Source organism: Melopsittacus undulatus, chromosome 5, assembly GCF_012275295.1.
Source record: "Melopsittacus undulatus isolate bMelUnd1 chromosome 5, bMelUnd1.mat.Z, whole genome shotgun sequence".
Classification (NCBI taxonomy): domain Eukaryota; kingdom Metazoa; phylum Chordata; class Aves; order Psittaciformes; family Psittaculidae; genus Melopsittacus; species Melopsittacus undulatus.
Window position 1 is genome coordinate 14,424,548 of NC_047531.1, and position 12,345 is coordinate 14,436,892.

The 12,345-nt window shown below is 39.8% G+C and overlaps 1 protein-coding gene across 3 annotated transcripts in view; it reads left to right on the forward strand.

Annotated features, from left to right (window-relative positions):
• The window catches only part of ZNF277 (zinc finger protein 277), a 52,516-nt gene that overhangs the window by 27,993 nt on the left and 12,178 nt on the right, over nt 1–12,345 (forward strand). For all 3 annotated transcript variants that reach the window (XM_034063366.1, XM_031053617.2, XM_005154291.3), the window contains exons 5-6: nt 8,979–9,070; nt 10,406–10,516. In XM_034063366.1, the coding sequence (XP_033919257.1) occupies nt 8,979–9,070; nt 10,406–10,516 (203 nt within the window). The remainder of the gene's footprint in view (nt 1–8,978; nt 9,071–10,405; nt 10,517–12,345) is intronic.

Sequence of the window (12,345 nt, forward strand, 5' to 3'; positions counted from 1 at the left end):
GATTTTTTGTTGTTTTCTCATTTGATATACACATCTGTAGTGTGGTTTTGCTGTTGGGCTAATTTACAGATGAGTGTTATGTGATACATAGCAGCCTTGTTGCCAGTCTCCTCAGGCGAGGTCTTCTGCTGGCAAGTCATCCACACTGTGAGGTATTAGAGTGCAGGCCTTATGGTCTTTGCATAAATGTCTTCCTCAATTTACTGCTGGCAGCTCTGTCCTGGGAATTGTCAACACAGGCCTTTTAACCCTTTGTTATGCTCTTTCTTCTAGTATGTTTCTATTACAAGTCTGTATGTACTACAGCATATAACTAAAGACACCTTAAATCATAAGCATTCACAATGAAAGAGATGCTTAAAACAAACAGATTCTAGTCCCCAGGAAAATTAAGATTAGCAGATAAAATCCACTTAGTTCAACTGTCCTGTGAGTGTTCTACAGGTCATAGTACGTGACTGGCAAATTCCCAGAACCAATGGAATATGTACAGGTCTTACACAGCCCTCTGTAGTATCCTACCTTCTGCAAAGGAGAATTGTGGTAGTTCTGCTGCTGAGAATTTCCCATGGAGTTGCTTCAGCTGAAATATTAATTCCTGCGTAGGTCCATTGGATTGGCATGGACTCAGAGAAAACAGCTGATGCACTCATGCCTAACATGCTTCTCTTCCAGTTCATTGTAGGAGAAGTCATCTTGGATTAGTAAAAAAAGGTTTGTCTAGTTCACTGTCTTATCCTGAAAGACAAGGCTCAGGGGGAATCATATCAAGTGTATTAATACTTGATGGGAATGAAGAAGAGGGAATCAGATTCTCCTCACAGTGCCCACCAACAGGACAAGAAGCAATGGACAGGAATTAAAAATCAGGAAATTCCCTTTGAAAACAAGAAAACTTATTTACTGTGAGGGTGGTTAACAATAGTACAAGTTCTCCAGAGATGTTGTAGCCTCTTCATCTGTGGCAATACTCAAAACACAACTAGACATGGTAAACAGCTGAAGGTGACCCTGCTTGGGGCTGGACTAGTTGCTCCCAAGAGATCCTTTGTAGCCTGAATGATTCAGTGATTTGAGGTTGCGGGTGCTGTCTATTTGATGGTTCTTCACTGTGCATCATTATGGCACTTCTCTGTACCTTTTCCAGTTTCCCATCATCCCTTCAAGGTTATGAAAGACATCTTAAATATTGCATGTGGGCAGGCAGTGTCAGAATGGTGTTTGTTTCCCAAGCATGTATCACCTTGTTTGTGGCTTTAAGGAGGGAAAGAGGGTCCTGCTTGAGCCTGCAGCTAATATTTTGATAGAACTATCCTGTTGTAACAGTAGCTCCTGGCAGCTACATATTGGACTGTGCTTTTCCTTTATTTAAAGGGCAGTTTATTTGAAGTTTCTGGTTTTGTGGTGGTTTGTGCTATGTAGTCCTGTTCCAACTGGGCCTTCAATCCACTGCCAGTGTCAAGGGAGTGTGGAGTCTGTTGGCAGGTAAGCTGTCTCATCTCTGTGTATAGACGTTTTCTCAGCTTCAGGAAAGGTTGCAGGATTTACCCCAAAGCAAGTTCTGCATTTGTTGACAGAGTAATTAAATTAGAAAAGTTAATTTACAGAGTAAATTAAGTTAGCATTCTTATGATGGTGTGAAATAGCCTTTGGTATTAACACTGGTTTAAATACCAGAATTGTATCTTCAGTTTTTACAGCAGGATTTTGTGAAACCGAGCTGCAGCTGTAGTTGGAGCTAATGGAGTCACTGCTTTAGTTACAGCAGTCATGTCTGTTTATTTTTTCATTTCCTTTTGCTGCAGTCTGAGTGTTGACTTGCAAGTTAAATAGTTATTTTGCTTTGCAAAGTCTTTCACCTCCAGACAAGTCCAGCAATTAAGACTGAGCTGGCAAAGGGACTCATGTGAGTTGCGCAGAACAAAGACCAGAACTATACAACTCTTGGTGATTTTTCTGCAGCCTTTGGATCCTAACTGCTGTTTCTAACAGGAAGCCCAAACAAGGACAAATGTCTTTAAAATGTGCTAGCTGGAACATCTCATTTGGCATTTTGAAACTCCAGTTCAGGAATATTTCAGGCTGTATTGCAGCAGGGGAGCTAGCCAAGGTGGATGTTGTGCAGAGACATTACGATGACTGTGATGTATTGAGAGACGCCAAGGAATGAGCCTGAACTAGGTTAGAGAGCACAGATTGCTGAAATAGCTGACAAGGCCATGTAGCACAAAAAAGATATGGTCTTTTGGAAAACCACAGTCTGGACAAAGAATTCAGATTTGAAGCAGTACCAGGAAAGGAAGTCCTCATGGCAAAACTCAAGATACCAGGGGGGCAATGTCAGTATAAGCCACTTGGTCTTATCTTTAACATTTAAATACGCACTCCCTGCCACAGCACTGACCTTGTCGTGCTGTCTTGTTTCCAGCTGTTCTCTTGTGATGTGACTGATAGTTCTGAGTGATGAGGCTATTCTTCCTCCCAGTAAATAGACCCTGAAGAGAAGTCTTCATCAAAACTCAGACAGAGGCAGCTATATGAGCTTCCCAGGATGAGCTGTTTGTATGATCCCCAGTTTGCCACAAGCTTAATCTGAGACTGGGTTCTTAACACAGTTTCCCCAGCACTGCCACCATTTTCTTCCCAATTTCCTGTTTTCCCAGTAGGCTACAACTCTAATTTTTCTCTGGGGTTTCTGTTACTTTCTTTTCAAACCGAGTTCAAACCCTCACTTAGCTGACAAGCTGATGTCCTGAGGTGCTCTTTCTCATCTTTGTCAGGGGTAGCCTTTTTTTCCCTAGCCATATGATGATATTCTTAAATGCTCCCTATTTTGTTTCCATAGCTGTGTATTCCTCTCCAGAACATGTTGATCTATGCCTGTGCTTTGAGCTCAACCAAAAAGATTCAGGAAGACTACCTGTTCCTTTTTCTGCTTCATTCTTGTTTACATAGAAGTCGGGAATGCCCACTTAGGCAATCGGCATGTACCAGATGAAATGGGGTGCTTTTAGTTTCATCACCAGATAGGCTCAAAAACATCTCTTGAATGATAGTCGGTCACTGCCCCATTGCTTTCCTCTCTTCTTTGTTCCAAAAGTAGGTCTCTAATGGCATCATCCTTCATTCTGTAGAGACTAGTCTTTGACATGCTGGTCTTGCTTGCCTGGCCAGTGGGGCTCTTTTTATGGCATTCCTGAACTATTTATGAATTTTCATATTCACCGGGTGAGAGGGAAAAGTGCACAAAATAGTCAGCAAATACAAGTACATTGCATGGTGTGACAGCTGGCTGTCGTGGTTTAAACCAAGTCCCCCAACTCCCAGAGAGTTAGGAAGGAGAATCCAAAGAATGTAGTCCCCACGGATTGAGATAAGAACGGTTTAATTGCTAAGGCATAACACAAAACCCCTACTGCCATTTACTACTACAAATAATAATGATACAGCAAACAACAAGTGAAGAGAATACAACACCCCACCAGCCACCGACACATAACTCACTCCACCCTGCCTGGCCGAGCACCATGTGCTCCCTCCTCCATTTTCCTCTCCAGCTCCACCCCTCCAGCTCTCTCTCTTTCCCAGTATGCATCCTGGGCATCACGTGCTATGGTATGGAATACCTCATTGCCTAGCCTGGGTCAGGTGTCCTGTCTCTCCTTCCTCCCGGACTCCCCTCCTCCACCTGGCTGGAAAAAACCTTGAACAAAAACACCCTCAAAACATGCTCAAACCATGACACTGGCTTAAAAAGGGTTGAGTGTTCTCCAGACCAAATGTCCTATCCCGACAAATTCCTTGTATTTCCATACACCTTGCAGGTAAGTTTCTTTCACAAAGTGCTTCTCCAACAAGCATCTCTGACAATCTTAAAGAAAAGGCATTCTTCCTGAGATAACATCAGAGAGAACATTATAATGGTTACAGAATTGGAAGTTGTGGTTTTTTCTGTACTCAGGAGGTGAGAGAGTACTGTTTGAAGTGCAAGAGCTGAATATAGTGATCAGTAAAGAGAGAAGCTGAATATAGACATTAGGAGACAAGTTACTGATACAGATAAGATTGCAGGTCTTTGCAAAGACATGAAGTTTCTGATACCCTGGCTCTTTATAAATATTTTTCCTATATAGCAGCTACAAGCAGAGTTCCAAGCTCATCAATCAATCTTTGAGGAAACTGTAGACACAAAACCAAATGTAACTTACTCCAAAGCTAGTTTATCCTAACAGTGTATATAATTGTCAAATAATGTGCTTGGCAAGTTTTTAGAGGCTGTAGTGGATCTCAGGTGTTACCAATCCTAGTCTTTGTCTCAGTGTAGTGTGCTCATTTGTTTTATTACCAGTAAAGGGTATAAACAGCTTCTTGTTGTGATCTGTCAGCATGATCTTTTTGTTTTGTTTCTAAACCAGAATGTTTCACCTGCTTTGTTTGCCTACAGCAATAGCTGGTTTCTGTGAGCACTCAGCAGGGAAATGGAACTCTTATTTAAACTGGAAGAAACTGCAGCTAAAGATGCACACTGTTTGAGAGATCACCTAGGAGACCTTGATAAAACACGTATTCTTATTGTAAAGTCTCTATCTTATGACATTTAGATCAAAATTCACACCAACATTGCTATTTCTGGTAGTTCCTCATTTCCCAGGCAGACACTCTGATTTCAGTAGTATTAATTAGTCCATTATCATTACAGAAGAAGTGTGGCCTGTGATCCTGCACGCTTCACAGCAGTGTGATTGAATGCTCAGATGTTTGAGTCCTTCACACCGTAACAGTTGTGAAGTTTCCTGTTCAAAGGAACCTCTTTAGACAAATCCCCTCCCCAGAGCGTATATCACCCTTTATAAACTTTCATTGGAACTTACTTTAAGTGATCATTTGTATAACTGCTCTTTTTCTAGTCTCTTGCCTAGAGAGGATGAAAGCAAGACAGTTGCCAGTGAGAACCCCAAACTACAAAATGCCCTTGTCCCAGTCAAGCCACTACTGAAACACAATAATTTGTGATTACTTGGTTTTGGAATAGAACCTTTGGACTTTGCCTTATGGCAGTAATTTCTTTTTTTATTTTTTAGTCCTGAACATCTTAAAAACAAAGAAGACACATCCTGTTATTAGCTCTGTTTTACAGACAGAGCTGCAAAATTCAACCTCCACTGAACAATCAAGTCTGTGGACTGAGGAATGAGAAGTTCAGGTGTCACTGCAGTCAGTGCCTGATCCTGTCCCAAAGTGCATAGTGCAATCTGCTTCTATCGTAAAGCTAGAGAAGTACTCTCTGCCTAAATTTCTTATCTCTCAGAAGTGCTGTGATTATAAAAGAGACAGGAGAAAGAAGTGTTGGGGGTTTTCTGTCAGGCCAACTGATGTAGATGGAAAAAAGTAGGCAAAACAATAACCACTAATTCTTTCTTCAGGTTGCTGAGTGTAATCAAACTTGTACTCAGCAAAACTTGTGCTTAGTACAAGTTGTGAATGGTTGCTCTGTGCCAATGATCCAAGCCATGCCTTTAAATGGATATGTAAATTATTTATGAGGGCCTTGTTAGGAAAGGAAGGAATCTATGACAAAAAAACACCCCAACAGTGATAGCAATAAAGAAAGCTAATTTAGCACCTGGGATACAGTGTCTGTTGGAGGGAAGGGTGACAGGAATTACAGTATCAGGAAAGTCTCATGTGCCATAAAGCCTACTGTCCTGAGTCCATAGCTTTTGCCTTTTGAAGATATTTTGTATTTCTTGAATGTCTCTTGAGCTGCAGACCAGAGACAAAGTAATTGTTTAGGGAAAAGTGCTTACTAGCTGCAGTATGCATTTTTCATCTTTACTGATTTTTGGTGTGAATTCCTGCTGATGCATAGTGTGTGAGCACTTCGGGGCAATTTCTTCCAAAATATTGCTTCCCAGGAGAGGAACAGGCACATATTTTTTTTACTGACACATTTTAAATTATCACCTTCTAGGAGAAAATCTGAATTCCTCACAGCCTCAAACTGAGCCCTGTGAATGTGCAGGGCATTTTTCTACACTGCAGGTTACAAACTGTTGTACAAATGATCAGATTCTTTCTGTATTAGCAATTTAGTGTGCTGGTATATTTAAAGATGATCATCCTGGTATATATAAGGACTTTTTTAGTGTTTTGGATTACCTTTCCTGTCTATGCTTAATTCTTTTATTTGTTTCGAAAGAAAAATAACATGTGCTTTTTTCCTCAAATGGCTTTGTCCTGTCCTTCTCTGACACTTTGATACGACACAGTGTCCTAAAAAGGTTTGGAAAATCTTCATAACTGAAATATTTGGGGTATTTTTGTCTTATTATAGCCATGAATTATTGCTAACATCCCTAAAAGTTCAGAGGAGTTGGTAACTGGTGCAGGTATTAAAGTAAATTACTCATTTCCTGCCTCATAGCTTCAGTTTAAACTTTTATTACCACCTGAAAGTCTCCACGCAGAAAAACCTCAAGTTTTATGCAAATTTTTGTAATTGCTGTTCTCCCATCAGAGTCTCTGCAGTGAAGTGAAGGGTTGGGATGTCTGTAGGGAAGAAGAGCAGCCCTCTGGCTTTTGCTGTACTTGACTTGAACTAGTGCTTCTAACTCCTCACCTGTGCGAGTACCAGATTTGCTTTCTGGCTTCGGAGGTTCCCTCCAGCAATGAATGATGCCAACATTCAATAAAAGGAGTGTCTACCTCGGAAAATATTTTTTAATCTCTGATGAGTAAATTGGTAGAACAACGATGCTGGGTTAGTCAAGAGTTTACCAGCTGTCGAGCATGCTGGTGGAGGGGAAATGGGAAGGGTGAAAGAGAAGGGTAGCAGGAGCACCTTCAGTGTGGAGGATACAGTGCACTTCCCCTTCAGGCATAACTGGGAGCAGCAGCTCACCAGGGTTCCAATAGGCAGTTTGTATGAGGTGAGAATCTGGGGTTAGGCAGCCAGATAGTGCAGAGCATGGGGGATTTTTCCCTCTTAGTAGAGTACAATTAGGAAGCTACATTGGAATATCTCTAATGGGAGGATGGGGGTTAAACCCTTGCTATCTTAATGTTTGAATTGAAATAATTTGATTTTCTTTTAGGCGGTCTCTAGTGTGTTTTACAAAGTGTATAAACTACACACAGACACTTTCACATTCAGGGTTAACCAAACAAGATCAGACATGCTGAGTGGAGAGAGGTGACTTGAGTACCAGTTCATACTGGCGTGCTGTGGGATGTTCACTGCCCATGTGGAGCAGACAGATATCCTTGCTTAATTGTGCCTCTGCTGAAGGGCTCTCATAAAATGTGTTATGCTCCATTTATCTCCCTTGAGAGTCAGCCCTGAAAAATAGGAATTTATATTTCTGTTAGTTGATGTTTTGCATAATGCAGCAGGACATGAGTGGAAATGACCTAAAATTTGAGTAGGTAGGCACTGCTGCGCATGACTCCAGCCTCAGATATATACCTTATAGTACAAAAACATCCAAAAAAAAAACCAACCCAGGATCTACATTTTCAGGGTAACAGACTGTGATCTGCAGACGATGTGTGACAGCTACAGTTTACAAATTGTGGGGGTAAATATGGGGCCCTAAAACAGGCTATGGCACAGTGCATTCATCCCCCATAGCAGCCACTGACCCTAGGCCAAATGTAACTCAGGTGGGCATGTCCCTGCGCTCTCCAGCAGGCATCCTGTTCATCCCACTGCCCCTCGCTGGATAGTGTGCTGCTCTGGTTTAGGAGAAACCAACAGAACACTTATTTGCCCAATATCAGCCTCCTGCCATCTCTCAGCAGGGGGCAGCAGGATGTGGTGTGGTTGACCCACACCAACCTATCCATCCTGCAGGACCTATAATGAAAATTGCTCAAGCCTTCTTCTTTTGGGAAAGGGAGTTCTTTGCTTTCTTTTTATTTTGCTTTCTTTTTTCTTTGCTTTCTTTTCTGCTTTCTATGGAGCTTATCCAACAGGCATAGCTGAATTTAACTGTAGACTATGGGCAAATTTGGGTCTTAATCCACACAAAAGAGTTACTAAAGAGGTAGGTGAGAAACAAAGCTCCACTGTTGCAGGCTCTAAGGAGATAAAGAGATTCAGAAAATCCCCTAAGATATTCAGTCAGGATTCCGAATGTCAGAGAGCTGATGGTAGCATCTCTACATTGCACAGGAAATAAATCCTTTACCAGTTATTACTACTTAAAACACAAGTACAGGGTAGTGTACTACTGGGCTGAAAAGGCGCTGTTTTAATCCAAACAGTGATTGTCCCATGTTCCAGATGATTATGGCCTTTCCATCTGAAGTGTATAGTAATTCCACAGTATAACTACACTGCTGCTGTTACAGCACTGGAGAAAATCATCTGCTGCATGTTTTTGTTGGTAGGAGAATTGTGTCAAGTATTGTAAGCTGCCTGGCCTGTTGCTCTACATTAAACAGGACCAGTGGTAAAGGCAATCAGCTTATTCTGATTTTAGGATGTTGCACAGCTTTTTGCAGAAACTGCCAGGGCTCATCCTTGGTCCTGGATTATGAAAAAGTCCTCTAGATTGCCTGCAATTAGCCATGTAAAATTGAGTTTATCATTCTATTAGGTGCTATGTGGTTGCCCAATAATTTGCTCACTGATACCAGAGATAAATCTGAACCATAAGTGGAAACAATAAACTGACATGTTGCATACAGAATTATTGAAATAGATACATAAAATCTCAATGAGGATTGTGTTTCTTCCCTTGCATCTTGTAAAATATTAGGAGAACTTTACTAGCATTTGACTGGAGCACATACTGCCTTTGAAAAACCGCAATTTTTTGTGAGAACCCACCCTTATAAAATACTAATATCTGGTTTCTGTCAGCAGCACATTTTAATTTTATCAGCTCATTGTTACCAGTAAAGAGGTAAAATAAGTTTGTTACGGAATGATTCTTATTTTTTTTCTGGATGATTGTATCTGATTCTTTTCATAGAAAGAAATTCTAGAACAGCAACAGCGCGAGAGAGATGACACAAGTTTTCATAGTATGTGTATGTTCTGCGATCAAGAATTCACAGGAAACAGGTTGGTTTGTTTACCTGTTTGCTTTTGATCTTTTTCCTATGTGCTCAGCATCCTTGTTTATGGTTTTGATGGCATTGAATCGGTTAGTGCCTAATGTTAGAATTCAAGGTATAGCTCAAGTATTTCTTTCAACTGCAGTGCCATTTTAAATAGACCCCGACCTACTTCCTAATTTTCTATTTATTCCAGTACAACTCTTTATACTACCCAGCAAGATGGAGTTGGGAACTGAACCATTTTAAAGATAGACAGTTTTTCAGCAGCTGTTATAGTGGCAAGGAGAGCTACCTAAGCCAGTATGGCTATTCCAAAATGTTTCTGTGTAGTTACATATTTTCATATTTAAACCTCACCAAACCAGTGTGAATTCAAATATCAAATTAGAAAATTAGAGTGGAAAACTAGAGAATGGGGTGCTTTGCAGCATCAATCAAATGCAAGCCTGAATTCCATTCAAGTACTTATTCCAAAGAAACTTTCTTTGGTATATCAGGTAAATCAATTTCAGCTGGAAAGGCTGAGTCTTTTCTTTGAAGGTGTGTTTGCCTGGCTGGTTGTGGTACCCTGGAAAGGTAGAAGGACCCAGGGTCATGTCTGCACAGGTTATCCCAATGTGGTGTGAGCATCCAGTCATTTTCACTGACTGTTGTAGTGAAGTTCACATTATTCAGCCCTAGAACTTCATCCTCTGCTTATTGGGTCTGGCAGGTCATTTGAAAATCACACCTGGACTGTGGTAAAAGCAAGGCTTAGCAGTGTCAACACTTGAGTATTGAGTCCTCAAAAGTAGAAGCTGAGGCATAAAGAGATGTTGGGCACATAAAGAATTAACCAGTATATCTCTATTAGGAAAATGCTTTACTTGAACATCTATGATGTTTGTTCATGTGTGCTTGTGAGTGCTGTTTGCATTGCTAGTGCTGTGTGAAGCAATGCTGATGTAAAAGCATATCGCATCCAAGAATTTCTGCTCTGCTAACTAGCACAGAGCAAACAAATTGGCTTTTAGAATGTTTCTTAAGTTAGTTGGTTGAATCACGTGATTTGCTTATTCAAGTTAATAAATGACCTTTGTTAACAGTGAGGGTCAAAATATACTATATTGTAATTTTCATTTAAAAGATACTTTGTGTGCATAGATTAAGCAATTGAAATGTTGCTGAATGTTGAGCAGAGCTGAAATTGAAAACTTATTTTAATAAAGTTGCTTTCTTCTAGCAGTGGCAGCAACATTATTATTGTTTATTTAATGTTGGCTTTTATGCATTTTTAGAGCAATTCGTGTATTTCGAGTCACTAATTGAATAATGCAACTTTTTGTTACGTCTTTTGTAGATCTGTCCTTCTCAATCATATGGCAAGAGAACATGCTTTCAACATTGGGCTGCCAGATAACATTGTGAATTGTTATGAGTTTTTGGCTGTATTACAGGGGAAGCTCGACAAGTAAGTACTGTTTTATTTGGGCTTTTTTTGGGGGGGTGTTAATGGACTTAGGTCATATTTTTTTTAACTTTGGAAATAAGTTGGGTTAAATTTAATCCAACATTCATAATTAGTTAAGAAGAAACAGAATATAATTTTATTGTGAGTGCTCTTTAGAAGGCTTTCTTTTAATCCTTTGAAAGTACAAAGCTTCAGTTGTTATGCATTGCATTGACATCAGTAATAGCACACCCCTTTTTCTCATAGTTGTTAATGTTCTTATCACAGTCTTTTTGCCAAACATTTCTTTAATGAATACAAAATTATTATAACAATATTTGTTCAACTCTATATATCAATAACATGGGATGTTTTGTCCTTCCCTTCTTTACTGCTTACAGAGTACATCCCAGAGCAGGAGAAAGCCAGTGTACATGCTTCCTCAGAAACACATAAACCTGAGATGGCCGAAGAAGTTAGGGGATTTGGGAGAAAAGCTTAGGTAGCAAAGAACAAGAAACTCTTTACTTTGAGTTTTCTTTGCAAGTATCTAAGTACCCTTTATAGATTTCATAAATGGGACAATAAAAAGCATGCCACAAATATAAACTGAGCCCTAGCTGAAAATTTATTTCTTTAAGAGTCAAACTAGCTTTAACAAGTTTAGTAGATTTTAATAGAATCTGTAATCAAAGACTGTACAAGAAATTTGGCTAAGTCTCATGCTTAGTTATGAAAGCCACAGAACACTTGGATCTGTGAAAATTAGGATGTGGAAATTAGATTAAATAGCTTTCCAGGTCAGTTTAGGATCCATTCGTTTGTGCACCTGGGGGCACGGAGGAAGGAAATAAAAGATTCAAAGAATGGAAAAGGCAACAGGACTCTCAATTTTAGTCTTTGGCTTGACAAAGAATGTGCAGTCGCAATAGATACATGTTAACTTTCTCCAGAAATGAAGATTTATTAAGAATGTATTCCACCATTGGTGTTGCCCAATGCAGTAAGTTACCATGCTCACTGGTAAGCTGCAGCTTTACTATTTATCAGTTGGACCTAGGCTTTTGTTTAGAAGGAGGTTTCTCAAAGCATATTCTCTCTGTAGTTAATGCTTAAATTGCTTTCCACTGAAAGCACTGAAAGGCCACTTCTCCTACTGCTAAGAATGGACTTCACAGCCATGCTAGTAAAACAGTGCCTGCAAATATTATTAAGAGGAGAAAAAATCTTGTTTCAGGCAAGTAGCGTGACTACATTGTACATGCTGAGGAAAAGCATTAAGTATTCTTCCAGGGATGCCTTTCACAAATAGAGCAAACATTTTACTGTTAGTAGGTGGAGCAAAGCAGATACTAAAATGTATAGATTTTAGATATATAACATATAAAAACTAATATATATATAAATCTAAAATATATGTATTTTATATATAAAATGTGTTCAGCCATAGGACCTATGATTACCAACAAAGCAATATTTTTATTTTGAGGCTGCTAGCACAAGGAGAACTCAAAACTTCCTTAACCATGTAAATGTTACAGCAGTTCTTGGAAGACAAAAAGATGCTGAATATCCTGAACTGCTGCTCCACATACAAGAGCTTAGAGAGGAATCTGAATACACCTTTACTGAAGGAGTATGAGGTTTTCCAGGGTGTAGGTACAGACCTTCTAGGCACAATATTAATGGGTTTTGTGGGGGCGAATGTTTGAGTAAGAAAATAATTGTGTTCTTCACCACCTGTATCTTAAACCCTGGGGAAATCACAGAAAGACCTGACCCAGGCACTGTTAAAATTCCTTCTGACTGTACAATCAAGCTTTCATCGGTCAGTAAAGGGAAGAAAAAAA